Source organism: Arabidopsis lyrata (assembly GCF_000004255.2).
Source record: "Arabidopsis lyrata subsp. lyrata unplaced genomic scaffold ARALYscaffold_5, whole genome shotgun sequence".
NCBI classification, from domain to species: domain Eukaryota; kingdom Viridiplantae; phylum Streptophyta; class Magnoliopsida; order Brassicales; family Brassicaceae; genus Arabidopsis; species Arabidopsis lyrata.
In genome coordinates, this window is record NW_003302551.1 from 17,578,150 (window position 1) to 17,597,924 (window position 19,775).

Below are 19,775 nucleotides of genomic sequence, written 5' to 3' on the forward strand. Positions count from 1 at the left end.
ATATTAATTTGCATCACTTTCAAAAAATTGATACTATAACATAAGTTTAAACCTATTAAATAATTTGCATCATATGTTTGTTGATTAGAAATGAGGAAAATGAAAGCTATTATGTCCAGAAGGATTCTACAATCGAAACCACCACCATCGAAACCACCACCTACTAAACCCTAAACCACCATTCCTCGAAAGAAATAGAAAGTATTTTTGAATTTTTATAATAAGTAATTGAAAACAAATAATCAATGAGAAAATGCATGGAATTTTATATTTCTCAAATCAACTTAATTACATAAGTAATTAAATTTGTATGTTTTAGTCAATTTGTCCTCCAGAGTTGACCTCATGCAGCAATGAGCGAAATCATAAAATAGACAATTTTAAGAGGTTGAGTTTGGAGAACAATCCAACTAAAAGTCTAAAACACAAAATTTTACTAAACACAATTAATGTTAAACTTGTAAAAATAAGTCTGAAGGATTATGAAATACTCGAATATTCCAAAAGGAATATTGATATAAAGTAATTTAATTTTAGTGATTTGTTTTAGGAACATGTTTAATTATGAAACCAGTTTTCTTTAAAACAAAAAAAAAGTCTCATTTACTAAAGTGATTTGCATCACCAGAAACCAATTATACATTTGAGAAGAAATATTCACAAGTGACTAGTGAAGAAGCTCAACTTCTTTCCGGCAAAGCTATTGCAAAAATTCCAAGAAGTAGCTGCTTTGATTTTATTCAAGAAGTATATGTCCAAGAAGTAGCTGCTTTGATTTAGGAAATTTTCACCAAAAGCAAAAAAGATTTTAGGAAATTATTGATTTTACCATGGAGGGGCCTTTATGATAAAAATCTAAATGTGGGGATAAAATCGAAGATTGTAAAACTACAAAGTTTTTTTTTTTTTTCTTTTCTTTTTTCTCACACAAAAAAAAAGCCCATCAACCTCGCAGTCCTTGCTAATTGCTATACATAAATACACGTCAACTTCTCTGGGAAACTGATATTTTCCTCATTCCTTGTTTCTTTCTGATTTCTTCATTCGTCAGCTTTTTTAAAACTGAATATGAATGGCGAGGCAAACTTGGAGACTGGTGGAACTAGCGCCGCCGCACCACAAGAGGAGGAGGAAGTAGTTGGTCAGAGATTGGTGTACATGTGGGGTTACTTACCCGGAGCTTCGCAGCAACGGTCTCCTCTGATGTCACCGGTCGAAGTGAAGATACCTCCGGCAGTTGAAAGTTCCTGGAAAGATGTCTCCGGTGGTGGATGCGGTTTCGCAATGGCTACTGCAGGTTTAGACTGATTTCAATTGAAAGTTCATATTCTCGAATCAATTTCACAAATGTATCTGATTTCTGAATGGTTTAATTTGAAATCACGAGCAATTTTGAAGTTGAATGAGATGGTTTTTTGTTAAACAGAGTCGGGGAAGCTAATTACATGGGGTTCGACAGATGATCTAGGTCAAAGCTATGTCACATCCGGCAAGCACGGTGTTAGATTTCCTAACTTTGATTTGATTTTCTTCTAAAATTGAGTTATACTTTATGCGTTTTAGTTGCAATTTTCTTGCTTTGTAGGAGACTCCAGAGCCATTTCCTCTTCCTCCAGAGGTTTGTGTACAGAAAGCTGAGGCTGGATGGGCTCATTGTGTTGCAGTAACAGGTACATTTTCATGTTCTGAACTACTCTTACAGAGACATTTGTGTTCAAGTTCATAACTTATTTGTTTCATTGGATACAGAGAATCAAGAAGTTTATACATGGGGATGGAGGGAATGTATACCCACAGGGAGAGTCTTTGGACAAGCAGATGGAGATTCGTGTGAAAGAAACATTTCCTTCTCGACAGAGCAAGGTGAAATCTTCTTTACCTGTTTCTTTTCATTGTGACAGCTCTAAATTTTATGTTTTGTTACATCGAGGATGAATATGAAGGATGGTGCCTATTTTGCAGTGAGTCCCACTTGTCAAGGGAGAAAATCTAGCGGTGGAACGTCTTATCAAGTTGAAGCTAGAGGTGAACCAACAAAGAAAAGGCGGATTTCACCGTCAAAGCAAGCTGCTGAAAATGCATCACAGTCTGACAACATTGACCTCTCGGCATTGCCTTGCCTTGTATCGTTGGCGCCTGGAGTTAGGATTGTCAGTGTTGCTGCTGGTGGACGTCATACTCTAGCATTATCAGGTGAGATTTTCAGCTTTTCACACACCATGTCACTAATGAGGTACATTGGTTATCACTTATGAACAAAATCAGTGGCGGTATCCAATTAAGCTTAAGAGCTTCTGGTGTGCTATAATAATAACCTGATGCATCCTAACTTTTTCTGAAGTCCAGATATTGGACAGGTGTGGGGTTGGGGTTATGGAGGAGAAGGACAGCTTGGATTAGGCTCCCGTGTGCGCCTAGTCTCCTCTCCTCATCCTATTCCATGCATTGAGCCTTCTTCTTATGGAAAAGCCACCAGTTCTGGTGTAAACATGAGTTCAGAAGTCCAATGCGCCCGAGTTCTTGGAAGTTATGTAAAAAAAATTGCATGTGGAGGGCGACACAGTGCTGTGATTACAGGTACTGTTCTCACCATATTGCTTTTGTGGCTAGTCATCTATTTTATGAGTGTTTAAATCCGCATCACTGAAAGCAACGCATTTCAACCTTAGATCAATCTTTATACTCTGTAATCAGGTTTTTGAAATATGCTCATTTTTGCACTATTCCTCTGTTAAGGTTCACTTGTTAGGCTTCTTGGAGTCTTTTATATAACTATGAACAGACCCCAAGAATTTTCGACCCTTTAACCTGGAAAAGATTGACAATTTGACATATGTTATCTGAGGATATATCAGAAGAACAATACTTGCCTTGCATATAATAAGAAAGAGTTTTTTTGTGGACAGATACTGGAGCGCTCCTCACGTTTGGTTGGGGGCTTTATGGACAGGTGAGCACGACTGATCCCTGGATTTCTTTATTACAGCATATGCCTGAAACTTGATTGAGTTAAGATTCTTCCTTTCAGCTGAACTCACATGTTGAGGAAAGCTAATCATCATTGTGTTGAACTAAGCTTGTCAAAAAGATATTTTATATATACCAAAACATACATTCAATATAGGATTCAGGTTTGATAAAACATGTAATTAGGGAAAAATGCCAGTCTGCATTTACGATAAGACTGGAGAAGATAATCGAAACTTTCTCCTGTTATAAGTCTGCAACTAATATTTTCACTTTTTGTTGGGTATGTGGAAGTAATTGATTCTTTTTTTTTTTGTTCCTCTCTAAAGTGTGGCCAAGGAAGTACAGATGATGAACTAAGTCCTACATGTGTGTCGTCTTTGTTGGGAATCCGAATAGAAGAAGTGGCTGCAGGTCTATGGCACACGATCTGTGCTTCAGCTGATGGGGATGTGTATTCGTTTGGTGGAAACCAATTTGGACAGTTAGGTACTGGTTGTGATCAAGCTGAGGTAAAATCATGAACTATATTGTTTGTGAATGCTAATTTGATTGTTTGTGAAGGCCCTGCCATTGAACTTGAAACCCAACTTAATCTTTCAGACTCTTCCAAAACTATTGGAGGCTCCAAACTTGGAAAATGTCAATGTAAAAATCATCTCCTGTGGTGCTCGTCACACCGCTGTAATCGCAGATGAAGGGAAAGTATTCTGCTGGGGATGGAACAAATACGGGCAGGTAAAAAGCAGGCCATATCGAGCTTTTCTGAATCTGTTTTGTTCCATTTATATGTGCAATTTTACTAACGACATAGTTGTGTGTCTGAAACAGTTGGGTTTAGGAGATGTGATAGACAGGAATGCTCCATCAGAAGTCAGAATCAAAGATTGCGTCCCCAAAAACATTGCATGCGGTTGGTGGCATACTCTACTTCTAGGCCAGTCCTCTCTCTGAACAAACATACATGACCACACGGATTTTTGTCAGGGTTATTAGCGCAAAAAAAAAATATAAACGTAGAGATTTTGTAGTGTACATACACCAGCCATATTTTTTTATGCAATGTAAGTCTTGAGTTATCCAGCTTCTGTTTTTGTTCTGATTAGCTTTTTAGCTTAACAAAGGAGCCGAATTGAAACATTAGTTTAGTAGTTTTAAGTGAAGTTCTTTTTATTCTATCAATAAATAAAGTTATCTTCCGTTAATTCATTTGCATTCATCAGAAAAATGAATGTTTAGCTTTTATTCATGCATATATCCAACTATATATATACATGTACAAAAATAGTAGAAAATCAACATCCCTTCAAAGGAAAATGGTATTCCACGGAGAACACTAGTATGGCCAACGCCGGAATGACACGTACAAATCTAAAATGGTATTTCTTCATAAGTTAACCCAACATTTCCGGCTACAAAATAAAACAAACCATTCACGAAATGAAATTCCTTGGAGAAAAACAAGGCCCCATGTATACTCTTCTTCTTCTTCTTCTTCTAAGTCCTCTAGATGCTCATCTTCAACTTCTTCATCAACTTCTTCTTCTTCTTCTTCAACTTCTTCTTCACTTTATTAGCCTCAACTAAAGTCTGTAAAATCAACATCATGCTTTATGTGTCACATTTGGAGTCTAGTCAAACATACTTCATTAAGAAAATTGAGATATTAAAACTTGCCTGTGGAGGAGTAGGTATTATTGTGCTTGATTTTCTGTTTTTCTGGCAAGGAAAAAATTCTTGGTTAAGCTTTTTTTTCTACCAACTCTCTTCATTAATTACTTAATGAAATTCAAATTCATATCTATAAAAAAAAAGAAAAAAACATGCATTTGGTGGCTCCATCACCCTGTCCATGGTAGTAGCAGTATTGGCGTGAGAATCAAGGTAAGCCTGCTGACGAGCTTCAGCCTCAACTACAAAAAGCTCTTGCTTGACAAAAATAAAACACGTTGTTGATGACTCAAATATATATAGTTGGACAATGAGAAATGTATTTGATACTACAAGCAAGCAATTAAGGATGCTCTTACTCTCTCTACATGTTTTTCACCCTTGAGATGAATGTTGAAACTTTCAAGGCTTGGGGAAGGAGAATAGCAAAATTTGCAATAAAACGAGGCATATTCACTAGATTCACCAGATTGACTGCACTTCTCCAGAGTAAACTGTTTTCTTCTTATCTCCCCACGTTCATTATCGGAAGACTGAGAATCCCTTGCACCTGTTAATTAGGAAGAGACGGTAAACCAGTTGAGAAACAAGTATAGCTTAATTAATCTGCAACTAGAGGTCAGACAGACAGACAGACACCTTCAATTAGCTTAAGCCATTTATAATCCACAACAACGTTGGGTCCCCGGCCCCTTCTATTGCTTGGGAACTAAACCTAAGCAGGGGAAACGCGTCTCCGGGAGAAGTTATGAGCATTATTGTAACCGGAGCTGGATGACGCATTTTCCATACCAACAAATCGGAATATATGTGTGTGGTAGCTGTTTCAGTAAAGGAAAGCAACACAAGCCGATTGAATCTAAAACCTTATTATAATATGTAGTATAAAAAAAAAGATAAGAAGAAGAAGATTAACCACAATAGGAGTGGTTAAGAATGATTCCAGTGGATGAGAGTGCTCGCAGTATGTTCTCTTCGGTTTTTCGTAGGTCGCCACAGGCAGAGATGGTGACAGGACCACAGTAACCTAACTTCCCCAACCGCCGTTCTATACACTCACGGATCCGACCAGCATCATACCCACTAGGAACCGGGAAGTGGTCCATGTCCCACCACACCGACGTTTTAGCCTCCGCATCCTCCTTGCTTTGCGTCTTCTTCTGCAGACGCATAATCTTTTTTTTTAACTTTCAACCTAAAAATTCAAATCAGGCTCAAAATCTCAATAACCTTCGATACGTAGCAGTCAAAGCATTTAGGGTTTCTTTCAACTTTTAACTATATACACGAAACTGATGGGCCTATTTATTTATGAGATTTTCATTTTTTTGCCTTAATACAATTTGTGTTTCTATATTTTAAATTTATTGTAACATTTATTACAATAATTAAATAATCTTGTAAAGATGAATATGAGATAATTAATATTTTCACTAATAGTAGAATATATTTTACTTTTAAATTTTGGTATAATGAAATTATAAAGTTTTGTAACATCTGTTTTCTAAAAATTTAAGAGTCACACAGGTAATTAATCAGTAGATCCCTTAATCCTCCCAAAATCGTCTCTTCAGCTCAGGGCTTAGTTTTTCGACGATCCTGTGAGATCTCGAATAGGTAAATATGACTTTTTCTTCTTTTCACGGTAACGAGCACGAATCTACTACGTTTCCTTGACTTGTGGTTCATCTGATTTTATTTCTGGAGTGGTTTTGTGCGATTTGTCTGCATTGATTTGATTTGGCTTAGAGCGTACGTAATTTGGGACTCCGTTTCTAGGGTTGTGGATTAGGGTTATACGTTTAAAGCTTTGTCGGTGATGATTATTATTTTCCTGAATATTTATTTTTCATTTTCTTTAGTTGTGAGCTTTATCTTAATCTGGACTTGACTATGAAGAACAACATGTTTTTTCTTAATTGTAATTCTTAACTTTTAACTTTTGGATATCCCTTAAGAATGTTCTCACAATTGATGCATATATATTGTTGTGATTTTCTCTGCTTTTTATCTTCAATATGTTCTCTACAGGAAAAAGAAGTTTGTGGTGCATCAAGATGAAAGCTCTTATTCTAGTTGGAGGTTTTGGCACTCGCTTGAGACCATTGACTCTCAGTTTCCCAAAGCCGCTTGTTGATTTCGCTAATAAACCTATATATGATCCTACATCAGGTACTATATATATATGTTCTTTGATCTTGTAATATTGTGGTTCTTCTTGCTAGTGTCATGGTCTTATTTTTGTATTTTCTTTATGAGCTATGCTCTTTAAGTGATGGATAATGTTGTTGCAGATAGAGGCACTTAAGGCAATTGGAGTCGATGAAGTTGTTTTGGCCATTAACTATGAGCCAGAGGTAAAAAGACTTCAAGTCTTTGAAACTTCCTTTTGCAAAGCTATATCTGTTTTTTTTTTTTATAGAGGATCTTAATAATTCAAAGTTGAAAAATCATTCAGCAACTGCTAGTGATGTCGAAATTCTCAAAGGACGTTGAGACAAATCTCGGGATAAAGATCACCTGCTCACAAGAGACAGAGCCTTTAGGTACAGCTGGTCCTTTGGCTTTAGCGAGGGACAAACTGGTTGATGGCTCTGTCTAAATTACTTTTCATTGAATTTAAATCATTAATCACTTATTAAATAGGGACACACATAAATATATATATATATATATATAATTTATTGTTTTTTTAGTTTGTGTGAAATGTGTCAAAATGACACTCTTTGTAAAACGGAAGGAGTATTAGGAATCGTTTTGATTAAAATAATGGATGAGCCATCTATATTTGAAGTTGTAATTATGGAAGAAAGTAGAGGGAAAGTGGAAAGACTTGTTGAAAAAGCAGATACTATTCGTAGCCGGGTAACAACAATAAGATTAATGCTGGGATTTATCTACTAAATCTTTTAGCTAGTTTTTGATCGAACTAAGTTAAGACCGACTTCAATAGCGAAAGAGATTCCGAAATTCTGGATGAACATTGGGCAACCACGCGACATCACAAGGCTAAGACTCTACTTAGTATCATTGGGTCAAGTACTCAACGCAATGGGCTCGAGTCAAGAACGTGTTGATACTTGGGAAAGATGTTCACTAGTGAGATGAGATTTATTGTAATGGAAGAGTTGTACTGCCGAACAAAGAGATCACATCAAACATTATATGAAACCAGATTGTGATGACCATTTGTTGCATTTGTCCGTATTCATTTTGCTATGTATATCAAAACGATTTCGAGCTAAGTAATAAAGTATAAATTTCATTGTATTCTAGGAGTCTTTAACCAATGATTCAAATCAGTACTTGCTTGCCTCTAAATGTGATGATTTTCATATTTAGATTAGGAAAAAAGATATTCAGCTACACCAAGTATAACGGAATACATGGCTACACATGCCAAGTTTAGAAATTTACAACCAACTACACGAACTAGATGTATTGCATGCCTACATACACCAACTATATGACGACATGTGGTCAACATCACGAACATCTTATTCTGGTATACTAATCATCGAAATCCGGCGTTGACTATCGTTGACCAACAAAAATATTAAAAAATAGATTTTTATTTTAATATTAAAAACAAAAACAAAAAATTATTCTATTGAATCTTTTATGGTATTGTATAATTAAAGAGAAAAACACATTCTATATTCAACTTAAATAAATTTTGTATATATAGTTAATAAATTGATTATTATAATTAGTATGTATATTTAATAATATATTAAAGTTAGACTAAAGAGTATGTAAATTTTTCTATATATTTTTATCTATGTATTATGATTTTGATTTTAGCAAAAAAAACTTAATATTTTTTTACTATGCAATAAATAAATAAAATTTTTTTGAATATTTTTGTTGGTCAATGCCGGTCAACAATGGTCAACGCCGGATTTTGTTGATTGGTGTGACGGAATAAATGTTTGTGATGTTATTGACCACATGTCATCATATAGTTGGTATACGTAGATATGCAATATATTTAGTTCGTGTAGTTGGTTGTATATTTTTAAATTTGACATGTATTCCATTATACTTCGTGAGTATTTTTCTTCCTTAGATCATTACTATTATACAATGATGGATCTACATGCGGTCTCCGGAATGCGGTTGTTAATTAGGAATTATAAAACCATCGGTTTACTTCATCAAACGAAACCAAAGCCAATAACCGAATATAAATTTTATTTTTTTTTGTACTCGAAATTTCTCGAGAAAAAAACGAATAATTTTCCGGTGAAGATTTTTACGCCGGCTTCTCCTGACAACGGTGGACGACAAAAGGTGTTAGAGATATCGTGAGAAAGTGAAGGAATTTGATTTTGTTTCCTCTCCTCTCCAATCTAAACAAGGTCTGATTCGTTTCACTGAATCTAGTGTCGCTCAATTTCGTGAGATCAGATATTCGATTGGATTCAAAATCGTGAATTAGATCTGTTACTAGTCTCTGTGATTTGATCTGAATGTTTGATTCTCTAGTTTTCAGATTCACGGATGATGGGAATAAGCAAAACAGAGATCAATTTGCGGAGATTGCTTGCTGCTGCACCTAACCAGCAAAATCAGTCGAAGCTTATGCATGTACGTTCTTTAGATCTTCATTATGTGTAAAACTATTAGTTTCGTGCTTATGTTGATATATGTTGATGTATGAAACAAATAATCTGCAGTATGTTGCTACATTGAGGGAACAATTAGAACAACTCTCGGAAGAGAAGACCCCTCAAGGCCTTCCCAGGTTTACTTACTCACTCTCTTATTGATTCACCATTTCCATTAAAAAGATTCCTGCTTTTGGTGTCTCTTTCTAGCATCAAGGGTTAGAGATTTGAATTGGATTGCTTCGTATTATACTTGTTCCAAAAGTGAAATGACTTAAGCTATTAGATGCTCTTTCAAAATACCCTTGCAACCATTATGAGAGAATGTGCTTACTTTCTCCGTTGTCCAGAGTTACAAAGGCTAAGTATAATGAGTACTATGAGAAGATTGAAGCTGTTGCTTCGAAGATCGCTTCTCAAGAGGTAAGTCGACCTGAACTAGAAAGGGACTCTTTTTTTTCAATTGGACATTAGCAGTAACGTGTTAGGAATACATTTAGGCTCTTGCTAATTTTTACTGGATGCATTTGGTGGTCTGAGGAATTGTTTCTCCTTGGGTTAGTTTCAGGAACGCACAGTTTGGTTTCTTCCTGCGGCGTAGAACCGTTGTTTAGCTGCAAGAATGTCAAGTTTTACTTCTGTAACTAATACGAAATTATTGATTTTTCGGCAAAATTTTACAGCCTGACACAGAGATATCTGATGAACCCTTTGCAAAAGATTCGACTAGTGGAAGCTCACCAAAAATAGAAGATGAGCCTCGAAGCCCCACTTCTCCACAGCTGAGAAGAAGAATCGTGTAAGTGGAATACTAGATTCACATCCTTCTCAGTTTGTAAATTCTTTTCTTTATTACTTACTTATCAGCTTCCTTGATTGAGGTAGCCCTGCAAGTTCCAAGGAGCAAAGCTTTGATGCTGCTGATGCTGATTCATCAAAACCAATAAAACTAGACACCGCAGCTCAAGCGCACATTGACAAGCACAGGTAGTTTCCATTAATCACCTAGAAAAACTAGGAGCTCATTTGATCTATCTATGCACTTTCATTGATAAAACAAAAGCTACTGTGATGAGTAATGCTTTATTCATATGAATTTAAGTTGAATTTGCCACTTCATGGCGCATGGTTGATTCATATTGATGACAGAAAGCTTCAAGAGGATCTAACCGATGAAATGGTGGTACTTGCAAGACAACTCAAGGAGAGAAGTCAAGCGATAAGCCAATCCGTGCAAAATACTGAAAAGGTGAGATGCTAAGCATTATGAGATGCTAAGCCAATCCTCACAAAACCCATTATTCTTACTATTATCAACAACTATGGGACAAGAGAAGAATCTATATTTGGCTTCATATATTCTTTTAACTGATGGCTTCATTGGTCCTAACATTATTCTTTCTTCTTTTGTTGTGGATTCATTAACAAAAGATACTTGACTCTACCGAGGAGGCCATTGAGCAAAGCTTAGCGAGCACAGGACATGCGACAACAAGAGCGACGAAGATATATTCACAAAGCTCGAAGACAAGTTGCTTCCAGTGGCTATTGATCTTTGCCATGATCTGTGTGTTCATAATGGTTGTCTTGTTGATCCGGGTCACATAGATTCTGGTTCAGATTGTTAAACCAAATTAGTGAAATCCAAAAAACATATCAGTCTCTTTATCATACAGTTTTTGAAAGTTATGGTGACTTATGTAAATTCTGAGTTTTTGATATGTGAAAGCTACTTTTAAAAGATATGCCAGAAATTAGTACAATTTTGTATGAGAGAATTGAGAAATGAAAAATTATAAATTGACCGGTTTGGTTTGAATACCGATACGGTTTGGTTAGTATAGTTTATCTTCTTCGTTCACTTAAAACCCTAAGGAAAGGCCAAAACCCAGAGACTGAGAGAATCCATTTTCTTGAAACCGCCATGGGTTTCGCTTTGTGCATTCGCAGATCAGCTTCTACTTTAGCTTCCGTGTGTGGTCGTGTGGCTCGATCTCAGGCCGTCTCCGTCACCGTTAATCGCTCGTCTCTTGTTCCCAAGACATCTCTGCTTCGTCCTTTCGTCTCCCGCGGCTTTCCTTATTCGACGGCCACTGAGCCGTTAAAGTCCGATCAGAAGCTTCTACAAGTGATTGACTCTGAGATCAACGATTCTTTTGATGCCGATGATCACGATGCGGTAATACCTTGTCTTCATCACTTGATTCCTGGAAAAAAAAAAACGAATCTGTGGGATTTCTGATAGAGAATTGTAGTAGCAGTATGTAAAATTGGACTGACTCTGTAGAAGCCATAAGCTTCAATGGAACTCATAGTTGAATCTAACTGGAGACTTAGCACTGCATTTGGGCTAATTAATGCATTTCTTTCAGAAATTGTTGAGTAAAGTCCATACATTTTCGAAATTTGATCATTCTCAAGCATTGGTTAAGGCAAATAAAAGCATTGGTTGGTTTCTGGGGTATATTTTGGTCTATGCTCACATAAATTGCATGAACCTGTTTTGACTTCCTGGTTATAAGCATATGAAAAGCCTACATGACTCTGGTTTTATTTTTCAGGATGAAGAGACCATAGACTCTAGTGACTTTCCTTTCAAAATCGAAGATAATCCTGGACACAGGACTGTGAAATTGACTAGAGAATACAATGGGGAACAGATTAAAGTAGAAGTAAGCATGCCTGGTCTTGCCATGGATGAAAATGAAGATGATGTGGATGACGATGAAGATGGTGATGGTCGTCTTGAGAAAGCGAATGAATCAAGCATTCCACTTGTTGTCACTGTGACTAAGAAGAGTGGACTCAGCCTAGAGTTTAGCTGCACTGCTTTCCCTGATGAGATTGTCATTGATGGATTGTCTGTGAACCGTCCAGAGGATTCTTCTCAAGAACAGTTGACTTATGATGGGCCAGATTTTCAGTAAGCAACATATATCCCATCTGTTTTAATATGATAACCCAAGAAAAAAAAAAAACTCAAATGTTGTTTCTTTCTTTTGCTTTGCAGGGAGTTGGATGAGAATATGCGCAAGTCGTTCCACAAGTTTCTAGAGACGAGAGGAATCAAAGCAAGCGCAACGGATTTCTTGTATGAGTATATGATGAAGAAAGATAGCAGAGAGTATTTACTATGGTTGAAGAAGCTCAAAACCTTTGTCCAAGAATGAAGAAGACACACTTAAGTAGAGTAAGAGCTAGATTGTTTTATGGTTGCAGATTTCATTTGTAATGACTTTTGAGTTCACAATGGGGTTTTGAATGTGAAATTCGAATTTGAATCTGTGTTATCTAAAAATTAGAAAAAATATAACTTATTCTGCATGGAGAAATGATACAAATAGTTGTGGTAAATCAAAGGTTGTGGACTTATAAGGAGTTTTTTTGACATGAAGAGAAGCTGCTAAACATTTCACTATTATCAAAGACCACTTGAGTAAAGGGGTCTTCTTATGATGGTACAAACCTCAAGGAACACTAAATCCTACGTAAAAGGGGGAAAAACTTCAATCACAATTGTAAAACATAATATGACATTAGCAGAGAAAGAGAGAACTAAATTCCATTCTCAACAGCCTCTGTCCTTTGTAAGACAGGAAGATCCTTATGGGTGTAAACGATTCCATTGTCTCCATCCACAACTTGTCCTTTTCCTCTCATTATCCTGTCATTCATCACACAACCATTTAAACTACACAGCTTTTGACAAATCAATGAACTATGGAAGAGGAAGAAAAAAAACTCAATTTGTAGTACCATCTCGTTGTCAATAATCCTTCAACTCCGACTGGACCACGGGCATGAATCCTGCTTGTGCTTATTCCCACCTATACATAAGACAAATCACAATGGCCATTCATTCATTGACACTTCTCTGTTTATTTGGTTTATATATGTGGGTTGATATTATTGGTCTCTCTCTCTCTCTCTTTTCCCTACCTCAGCACCAAGTCCGAATCGAAAACCGTCAGAGAATCTTGTGCTTGCATTGTGGAAAACAGCAGCACTGTTGAGAGCACGCAAATGTTAAACATTCAAACATTCTATGGACTGGAAAATCAAAAACAGAAAATGCTTTAGTACATGAGTTATTACCTGTCCACTTGGCGGAGGAATATCTCTGCCACTTCACTATCTTCTGTCACTATGCAATCAGTGTGTGCACTGCTCTCATAAGATAAGACAAAGGAGTGACCACACTTTCAGCACATGCAAAGAATACAGAGCGGTAGGCCCTTTGAAAACTTTGTCATGTTCTTATTAGTTGAAATCAGCAATAATTTTACCTTCCATGTTGGTGAATATGATCTATAGCACCATATACGTCTTCTACAATTTCAACGGTGCAGGCCTTGGAACTGTACTCGTGGTGAAATGATTTTGTTTCTGGAATATTCAGTTTTGCACTTGCTCTTGGCCCACCATACAAAGTGACGCCTGCAATTTGACACGTACACTTCAGACAAGTCTCTTTGAAAATGGTCAACAAACTAAATACTATCTTAATTTCAGTGCTTATGGTTTGAAATACTCTAGTTTAATATTAAGTATTAACTATAAAACAACAGTTGTAATGAAATCCAGATTGAAAGATAGATCTAATAAAAACACATTATTTTCTCACGCTACCTTTGGTTTGCAGAACATAAATAAGATCACTGAGAAAACCATTCTGCTCCAAATCTTTATGTACAAGAAGGGTTTCCTATTAGGACCAAATAAAAAGAGAAGATGAAGTGAGACAAAAACAGTACTAAGTGGGAACCAAAAACGAAATCACTTCGCATAAGTGAACAGTAGTGAAAGAGACAAGAATCCCTAACCATCGCATTACAAGCTGCTGGATAGTCCAACTTTGCGTCGGAAACGATGCGCTTTGCCATGTCCAGTTTACAAGACTTATCAACATATACATGACAGATTCCATCTGAAAACACCCAAAAAATAAGATTGTTCTCTCTGTAGGCCAATCCAGCTTAAGAATTTAATGAAACTGAACTTATAAACATACCAGCATGGCCTAGCACTGGGATTTTCGTCGAGTTTTTTATCTGAGAAACAAGCTTGTTGCTGCCTCTTGGGATTACAAGATCAATAACGTCATCAAGCTGTAGCAAAAATGCAAATGGTGGGTTCCAGTTTAAGTAAGGAAAGCTAATCACTTCTGGTGACTTTCCATTCATATATATCTCTTACCTTGAGCAAATCAGGAATCTCCTCTCTCGAAGTCACAAGTCCTATTAGTTTACCTCCAACAGTCTTCGGAATTGCATCAGTGATCACCTTTAATTTTCCCATGTATTTCAAAGATTAGCCATACAAATTTTTGGGAAGCAAGCAAATGACTATGAATAATGAGGTCGATGTACCTTGTGTAAGATAGCATTTGATCGACGAGCCTCCTTTCCACCCTTCAGGAGAAGACCATTTCCACTCCGGATTGCAAGCGAAGCTATCTGTTTTATTTATTGATAAGGCATGGTGTTCAGCGATCAGAATTCACATCTAAGACTATAAAGGACAATGACTCTTGAGTCATGACATACTTGAACAAGTGCATCAGGCCGGGATTCAAAAACAATCAGAAGAACACCTATTGGTGATGAGGTCTTCTCTAAAATAAGATCATCTGCAACCTGTTACATTAGAAATTGTCAAGGATAATATGAATTAGACAAAAAAATGTCACGTTAAGAGGAGGAAGTTTTACATCATGTGAGGATATCTCCCCTGTATTTAAAATCTAGTTTGGAAATTGATGGTACATGAAATGTATTGTCCTCAGATTTACCTGAGTTTTCTTTAATACACGGCCTATTGGATCTTCCATTTCAGCTAGCTGGCGTACGGAAGCCGCAAGGCTTGAGATCTATCAAGCACAAAACAGTGCAAAAAGAGAAATAAATACACCATATGAAGACAAAAGAATTGGTACAATAGATTTAATCACACCGTGAATACTGTGTTACCTTCCCAGGCTTCATAACTAAGCGAGCTACCAAAGACTCTTCATATCCAGCTTCTTGTGCTGCAGCGACATCCAAATCATTCTCAGCTTTAATTGTTTTCTCATTTGCTTCAAGGGCATTGGCAATGTCGAGTAGAATTTGTTTCCTATCTTCTGAAGATAAGGCCTGAAAGCAAATTGCAAACAGGTTGAGTACACTGGTAAGAAATTATTTCTGAATAAACAATCTGAGTACACTTGCATCGAAGCCCTAACATTACCTGAAGCTTTCTCGAGCTTTCCCTTGCAGCAACTGCCATGTCACGAGAAGTGGTATCTACGACCGGCGCCCACAAATGAGCATCTTGATGGAACAGGGTACCAACACGCAGTCCTCTAAGGACTTTACTTATATTCTCAGCTGCATACCCACTTCATAAAAATAGCAAGAAAAATATCACTCGTCCATCCAACATTATATGTTTTTAGCTTATTGTTCAGTACCTTCTATATTCTGATATTCAAGGGAAGACAAGATACTAATATTCAGGAGAGAGAGAAAATATGTGGTAGAGGAAAGAACTTCAAGAGTGCTACAATCTTGAACTTACAGTATCTCTTATATTCAGTTCCCATATATTGTAGCAGAGGAATTTATTTTTTTCTCTATTTCAAAGTGGAAGACTAACAAACTTTGCAAGCCTAGAGCGATGCAGTATAATTACAGTTTATGAGTACGGAGGGGCCTTTTACCTGGTTATGATAACAGGAACGCCACCATAAGCTGCATTAACAGCAGCTTTAACTTTTGCAGTCATACCCCCTCGTCCTAATTTGGACTTTTCGCCAAAAGTAATCTCGTCCTGGTGTTTTTCTTTAATGAATGTGTGGATTAACTTTGAGGTAGAATCACTTGGAGGGCCAGTGTAAAGACCCTCAACATCACTTAGAAGAATCAAAAGATCAGCTTTCAGCTCTAGCGACAGAAGAGCAGCTAAGCTGTCATTATCCCAAAATATACCAGTAGAATCCTGTATAGGTTGAAGTACGGTGAAGCTGTAGGTTAGACTAAAAGATTCAGAGGAACAAGCAAATTACTCGATTCAAGTTTCATCATATACAGTGAATAAGTATCGCTTATATATTCCGCACATCTCCAAAGGTAGTAAAACTCCATGTCAAAGAGCAAAATAAAGGCAATCAACAAACCTTATAGGGGGCTCTGCGAGTGCTTATAGCATCATTTTCATTGAAAACAGGAATAACCCTCATCCTCAGCATCGCTTTGACTGTTTCACTAAGTTGCTTCCTGAAATCTTTATCTCTAAAACTGCTATCAGTCACAAGCATTTGAGCAACCGTCACATCCAACTACCACACAAAAAGAATGAAGAAAACAACACATCAATACTTGAAATGCTTGCCAATAATCAAGAAACAGCCAAAAAATAAAAAAGTAGCATCACCTGGTCAAACATAGTCTCATAGTAAGCCATGAGGCTACTCTGTCCAACACCAGCACAAGCCTTCCCGTCAAGTTCCATTTGTGGCTTCTGTAAGTCTGCAAAACTGAAATCCCGAGAGAAGAAAGAATCAGCACAGGACAAAAAACCATATACAACAGTTATTCCCACACAATCTAAGCCTCTGGAACACTATAAACAAATATTTAAAACTGTTTCCATCACATAACCTGCTGTTGACTAGTTGTCTATATCGAAGCCTCTGTCGACCGAGACCAACGGCACCAGATGACACCAAAATGACCTCAAATCCATCCGAGTTTAATTCCGCAAGCTGCCATTACATTTATTTAGAATCAAAAGAGACAAAAAACCATTTTTTCCGATTCTGTTTCAAAGCAGAGCTTATCAAAGAACGTATATTGAGTGTTCATTGATATCAAAATACCTGTTCACAGATTGCTCCTAAACGTCCAAGAGCCAATCTTCCACCTTTCCCAGTAACAACTGCAGTCCCAACCTATAAACAATCGAATTCAGATAATCAATTAACAAGAGAAATCGAAGATTTAGAATTGAAAGAAACAAGATTGTCATTGTTTTTTCTCAACATTTCCACAGATTTCTCCGCCGCCAAAAAAAAAAAAAAAAAGTTCAAAACTAATGAAGCAAATCATTAAACAAGTACGGATTAATACAAATACCAATTGACATCAACCAACAACACAGACTTCATCAATCAAACCCAGAAATGGATTAAAAAAAAAAGTCAAACCCAGAAATGTTTTTGAAGACAATCAGAGAGAATTTCAAACCTTGACGACGATACGCTTAACGTCTTTGGCGAACGCGCGTGAACGATCGATCTCCGTCATAGTTTGTGTATCAAAAGACGAGAGAACGAGTCAACTTAGTGGGACTCAGCAGAAGGAAGAAGAGGACGTGAGAAATATGGAAATTGGATAATCCGGTGAGGAGAGATTCCACTGTGAGAAGAAGCGAACGGGTTTTTAAGAGCGTGGTGGACAACTAACTATGTCAAAATACTCAAAATAATCCTTATGCTTTCTCAAAATCAAGTAATAATACCCAAGTTTTTAAAAATAACATTTAAGTCCAAATTATAGTGTTTTATGTTAAAGAACCCAATTATCAATAGTTTTTTTTGTGGATTAAGAATTGTAAGCATTTTGTCTCGTCTGATTACTTTGTTGTCGGTTGTTCTTAGCAAATGATTGCTAACTACCATGAAATCATTGTATTACTTATTACTAAATTACAAAGATTATAATGTATTTGGTATTGCTACGTGCGTATGTAGGAATGTATCACAAATCTGTTGTGGCTATTTATTTGAGAAATTTTTGTCTCTAAATTGTTTGTTATATGCCCTAATTTTTAAATATAAGTTAGCATCAAAACTTATCGCAGTAGCACAAATTTCAACGACTAAAATTTGTGGCAAAATTATTTTCATATTCTTTGTAAAACTCTTTGCAGTTTACTCAGTAGATTTGCTACGATTAGCAGTTTTAACAACTTATATGGCCGAATGTAAAATTGTTTTAATTTAAGATTCGTTTTGTAATTTTTTTTTTCTGAATCTTTTGTAAAATACTTAGGTTTACTTTACATTATTCATGTTTTTTAACTAAAAATTTTCAACCACATGGCGCCACGTGATGACGTGTGGTGGTGCAGGCTAAAAGAATCAGGGTGTGGCGCAGTGGATCAGCAGCTCTCGAGTAGAGGGGTATTTTAGGTAATTTAAAAATTGGCGGCTGAGAGAGCTTCATGAACGTGAACAACACAAAGGTTTTGGACAACAAAGCAAATTTACTTGGCAATATCTCCCTGAAAACTATTAAAATTCATAATTCATACGCGGCGCCACAACATTTCTTTATCATCATCATCTTTTAATTTGTTATCGTTAAGTCCAAATTTCAAATGATTTTGACACAATATGTGACATTTTCTCTGTTTAGTAATAATAACAATCATTATACATTTGCAAGGAAGTAAATACTCACTCTGTTTCATAAAGAGTGTCATTCTAGCATTTTTCACACAAATTAAGAACAGTAAACAAATATCACTTTTACTCTTTATTAATACACTAAATAATACATTTTCTCTAATTAATAAGTTAAAATAGTGAGGATAAAAAAGAGAATTAATCTTTAAAACTGTATTGAAAACACAAAACGAAACTCTTTGTAAAACGAGATTAAAACCTCAAAACGACACTCTTTGTGAAACGGAGGGAATATTTATTTTATAGTATCTAGAATTTCAGTGTATTTTTTCCCGTTGAAAGTAATTAGTATTCACATAATTTTAGAGACGAGCACCAGTGGTTTTTCTTTTGTTTTCATCAATTTATTCTTAATTTTAATTTTCTATAGTCATTGGTAGATCCCACGGTGATGACTAAAGGCCAGTTGCCTCCCAAAGTTTTTATTTATAAATCTTTGTTAAGGTCCATCTAAATGCCTCGAGTGTCGAGTCTAATTAGTCCTTCACACAACTTTCAGTTATTTATTTATTTCTCTTTAAAATATTACGTAATGCTTACTTCTTTTGTTTCCTAGTAGTAATCAATATGTGCGGTTAATTAAGAAGTATTCATTTATAGATACAAGAATCTTTAATCATGTAATCCATATGTTTTTTGATTTTAGCACTAGATATCTGTCTTCGTCCAAGTGTCCGACTAATTCGAAGATGAATAAATTATTTGTTGAATTTCTGCAAGTTCACTAGTATCATGCATGTGTAAATAATACGCATATGGATCACTTGGAACTTTTTCCAATCATTCTACCACAAATAATTCACTTAAATGTTCAAATGGTTCACACATAATATCTATACACAATGCAAACTACACGAATTAGTCTTACATCCAATACTATTTTTTGGCACCACACACAGAGTGAAATCATGTATCCCACATTTATACTTAAATTTTTCTCTATCAAGTAGAATGTCTAAGAAACTTCGGCAGTTCTTGCGAACTTATGACATATTGACAGTCTCTAATACAGTTGTTATATCTGCTAATATTGAGTTTACTTGTAGTAGACTAGTACTGTAACACATGTATATCTTAGA

At 36.1% G+C, this 19,775-nt stretch overlaps 6 protein-coding genes across 7 annotated transcripts; 4 read left to right on the forward strand and 2 right to left on the reverse strand.

The window, feature by feature from the left end:
- The first annotated feature begins 956 nt into the window (after positions 1-956).
- On the forward strand, positions 957-4,172 carry LOC9314109 (ultraviolet-B receptor UVR8). The gene is made up of 10 exons (XM_002876266.2): positions 957-1,297; positions 1,427-1,500; positions 1,586-1,670; positions 1,750-1,863; positions 1,963-2,193; positions 2,347-2,577; positions 2,907-2,950; positions 3,297-3,479; positions 3,571-3,705; positions 3,799-4,172. The coding sequence occupies exons 1-10, from the start codon at positions 1,069-1,071 to the stop codon at positions 3,919-3,921; spliced, it is 1,449 nt and encodes a 482-aa protein (XP_002876312.1). The 5' UTR covers positions 957-1,068; the 3' UTR covers positions 3,922-4,172.
- A 1,031-nt stretch (positions 4,173-5,203) lies between these two features.
- LOC9312381 lies at positions 5,204-5,919 on the reverse strand. The gene is made up of 2 exons (XM_002877995.2): positions 5,555-5,919; positions 5,204-5,459 (listed from the first exon to the last, which is right to left on the reverse strand). The coding sequence occupies exons 1-2, from the start codon at positions 5,808-5,810 to the stop codon at positions 5,284-5,286; spliced, it is 432 nt and encodes a 143-aa protein (XP_002878041.1). The 5' UTR covers positions 5,811-5,919; the 3' UTR covers positions 5,204-5,283.
- A 220-nt stretch (positions 5,920-6,139) lies between these two features.
- Positions 6,140-7,280, forward strand: LOC9314110 (probable mannose-1-phosphate guanylyltransferase 2). The gene is given in 5 exon segments (XM_021026724.1): positions 6,140-6,255; positions 6,670-6,791; positions 6,793-6,810; positions 6,933-6,995; positions 7,097-7,280. Coding segments are annotated over 4 exon segments (321 nt in total). The 5' UTR covers positions 6,140-6,255; positions 6,670-6,695; the 3' UTR covers positions 7,241-7,280.
- A 1,526-nt stretch (positions 7,281-8,806) lies between these two features.
- LOC9312383 lies at positions 8,807-11,011 on the forward strand. 2 transcript variants are annotated; one of them, XM_021024624.1, is made up of 8 exons: positions 8,807-8,999; positions 9,127-9,228; positions 9,318-9,385; positions 9,599-9,671; positions 9,932-10,047; positions 10,134-10,235; positions 10,398-10,497; positions 10,680-11,011. In XM_021024624.1, the coding sequence occupies exons 2-8, from the start codon at positions 9,142-9,144 to the stop codon at positions 10,854-10,856; spliced, it is 723 nt and encodes a 240-aa protein (XP_020880283.1). In that variant the 5' UTR covers positions 8,807-8,999; positions 9,127-9,141; the 3' UTR covers positions 10,857-11,011. The 2 variants fall into 2 exon arrangements, with proteins under 2 accessions (XP_020880283.1, XP_020880284.1); XM_021024625.1 differs by having other exon boundaries at positions 9,134-9,228; positions 10,680-10,991.
- A 65-nt stretch (positions 11,012-11,076) lies between these two features.
- On the forward strand, positions 11,077-12,565 carry LOC110228166 (uncharacterized protein At2g39795, mitochondrial). Its single transcript, XM_021024622.1, has 3 exons — positions 11,077-11,427; positions 11,810-12,171; positions 12,259-12,565. Exons 1-3 carry the CDS (start codon positions 11,173-11,175, stop codon positions 12,416-12,418), a joined length of 777 nt encoding a protein of 258 aa, XP_020880281.1. The 5' UTR covers positions 11,077-11,172; the 3' UTR covers positions 12,419-12,565.
- LOC9312384 (delta-1-pyrroline-5-carboxylate synthase B) lies at positions 12,547-17,827 on the reverse strand. Its single transcript, XM_021024621.1, has 20 exons — positions 17,474-17,827; positions 17,107-17,178; positions 16,889-16,992; positions 16,662-16,764; positions 16,405-16,566; positions 15,949-16,226; positions 15,477-15,627; positions 15,218-15,382; positions 15,040-15,117; positions 14,795-14,884; positions 14,618-14,704; positions 14,445-14,531; positions 14,260-14,356; positions 14,072-14,175; positions 13,878-13,953; positions 13,535-13,685; positions 13,344-13,412; positions 13,188-13,254; positions 13,005-13,075; positions 12,547-12,912 (listed from the first exon to the last, which is right to left on the reverse strand). Exons 1-20 carry the CDS (start codon positions 17,531-17,533, stop codon positions 12,804-12,806), a joined length of 2,181 nt encoding a protein of 726 aa, XP_020880280.1. The 5' UTR covers positions 17,534-17,827; the 3' UTR covers positions 12,547-12,803.
- Positions 17,828-19,775: the final 1,948 nt, after the last annotated feature.

What these genes read in the sequence shown, in the direction of transcription:
- LOC9312381 (XM_002877995.2), bottom strand. Translation starts at nt 5,810, where the DNA reads ATGCGTCTGCAGAAGAAGACGCAAAGCAAGGAGGATGCGGAGGCTAAA. An exon ending in TCTTAACCACTCCTATTGTG is followed by an intron (nt 5,460 to 5,554) that starts GTTAATCTTCTT and finishes TTACTGAAACAG; the next exon opens with CTACCACACACATATATTCC.
- LOC9312383 (XM_021024624.1), top strand. Translation starts at nt 9,142, where the DNA reads ATGATGGGAATAAGCAAAACAGAGATCAATTTGCGGAGATTGCTTGCT. An exon ending in ATCAGTCGAAGCTTATGCAT is followed by an intron (nt 9,229 to 9,317) that starts GTACGTTCTTTA and finishes AATAATCTGCAG; the next exon opens with TATGTTGCTACATTGAGGGA. An exon ending in CCGTGCAAAATACTGAAAAG is followed by an intron (nt 10,498 to 10,679) that starts GTGAGATGCTAA and finishes CATTAACAAAAG; the next exon opens with ATACTTGACTCTACCGAGGA.
- LOC110228166 (XM_021024622.1), top strand. Translation starts at nt 11,173, where the DNA reads ATGGGTTTCGCTTTGTGCATTCGCAGATCAGCTTCTACTTTAGCTTCC. An exon ending in ATGCCGATGATCACGATGCG is followed by an intron (nt 11,428 to 11,809) that starts GTAATACCTTGT and finishes TTTATTTTTCAG; the next exon opens with GATGAAGAGACCATAGACTC. An exon ending in TATGATGGGCCAGATTTTCA is followed by an intron (nt 12,172 to 12,258) that starts GTAAGCAACATA and finishes TTTGCTTTGCAG; the next exon opens with GGAGTTGGATGAGAATATGC.
- LOC9314109 (XM_002876266.2), top strand. Translation starts at nt 1,069, where the DNA reads ATGAATGGCGAGGCAAACTTGGAGACTGGTGGAACTAGCGCCGCCGCA. An exon ending in TCATTGTGTTGCAGTAACAG is followed by an intron (nt 1,671 to 1,749) that starts GTACATTTTCAT and finishes CATTGGATACAG; the next exon opens with AGAATCAAGAAGTTTATACA. An exon ending in TTCCTTCTCGACAGAGCAAG is followed by an intron (nt 1,864 to 1,962) that starts GTGAAATCTTCT and finishes CCTATTTTGCAG; the next exon opens with TGAGTCCCACTTGTCAAGGG.
- LOC9312384 (XM_021024621.1), bottom strand. Translation starts at nt 17,533, where the DNA reads ATGACGGAGATCGATCGTTCACGCGCGTTCGCCAAAGACGTTAAGCGT. An exon ending in AGACAACTAGTCAACAGCAG is followed by an intron (nt 16,765 to 16,888) that starts GTTATGTGATGG and finishes TCGGGATTTCAG; the next exon opens with TTTTGCAGACTTACAGAAGC. An exon ending in CTCGCAGAGCCCCCTATAAG is followed by an intron (nt 16,227 to 16,404) that starts GTTTGTTGATTG and finishes CAACCTATACAG; the next exon opens with GATTCTACTGGTATATTTTG.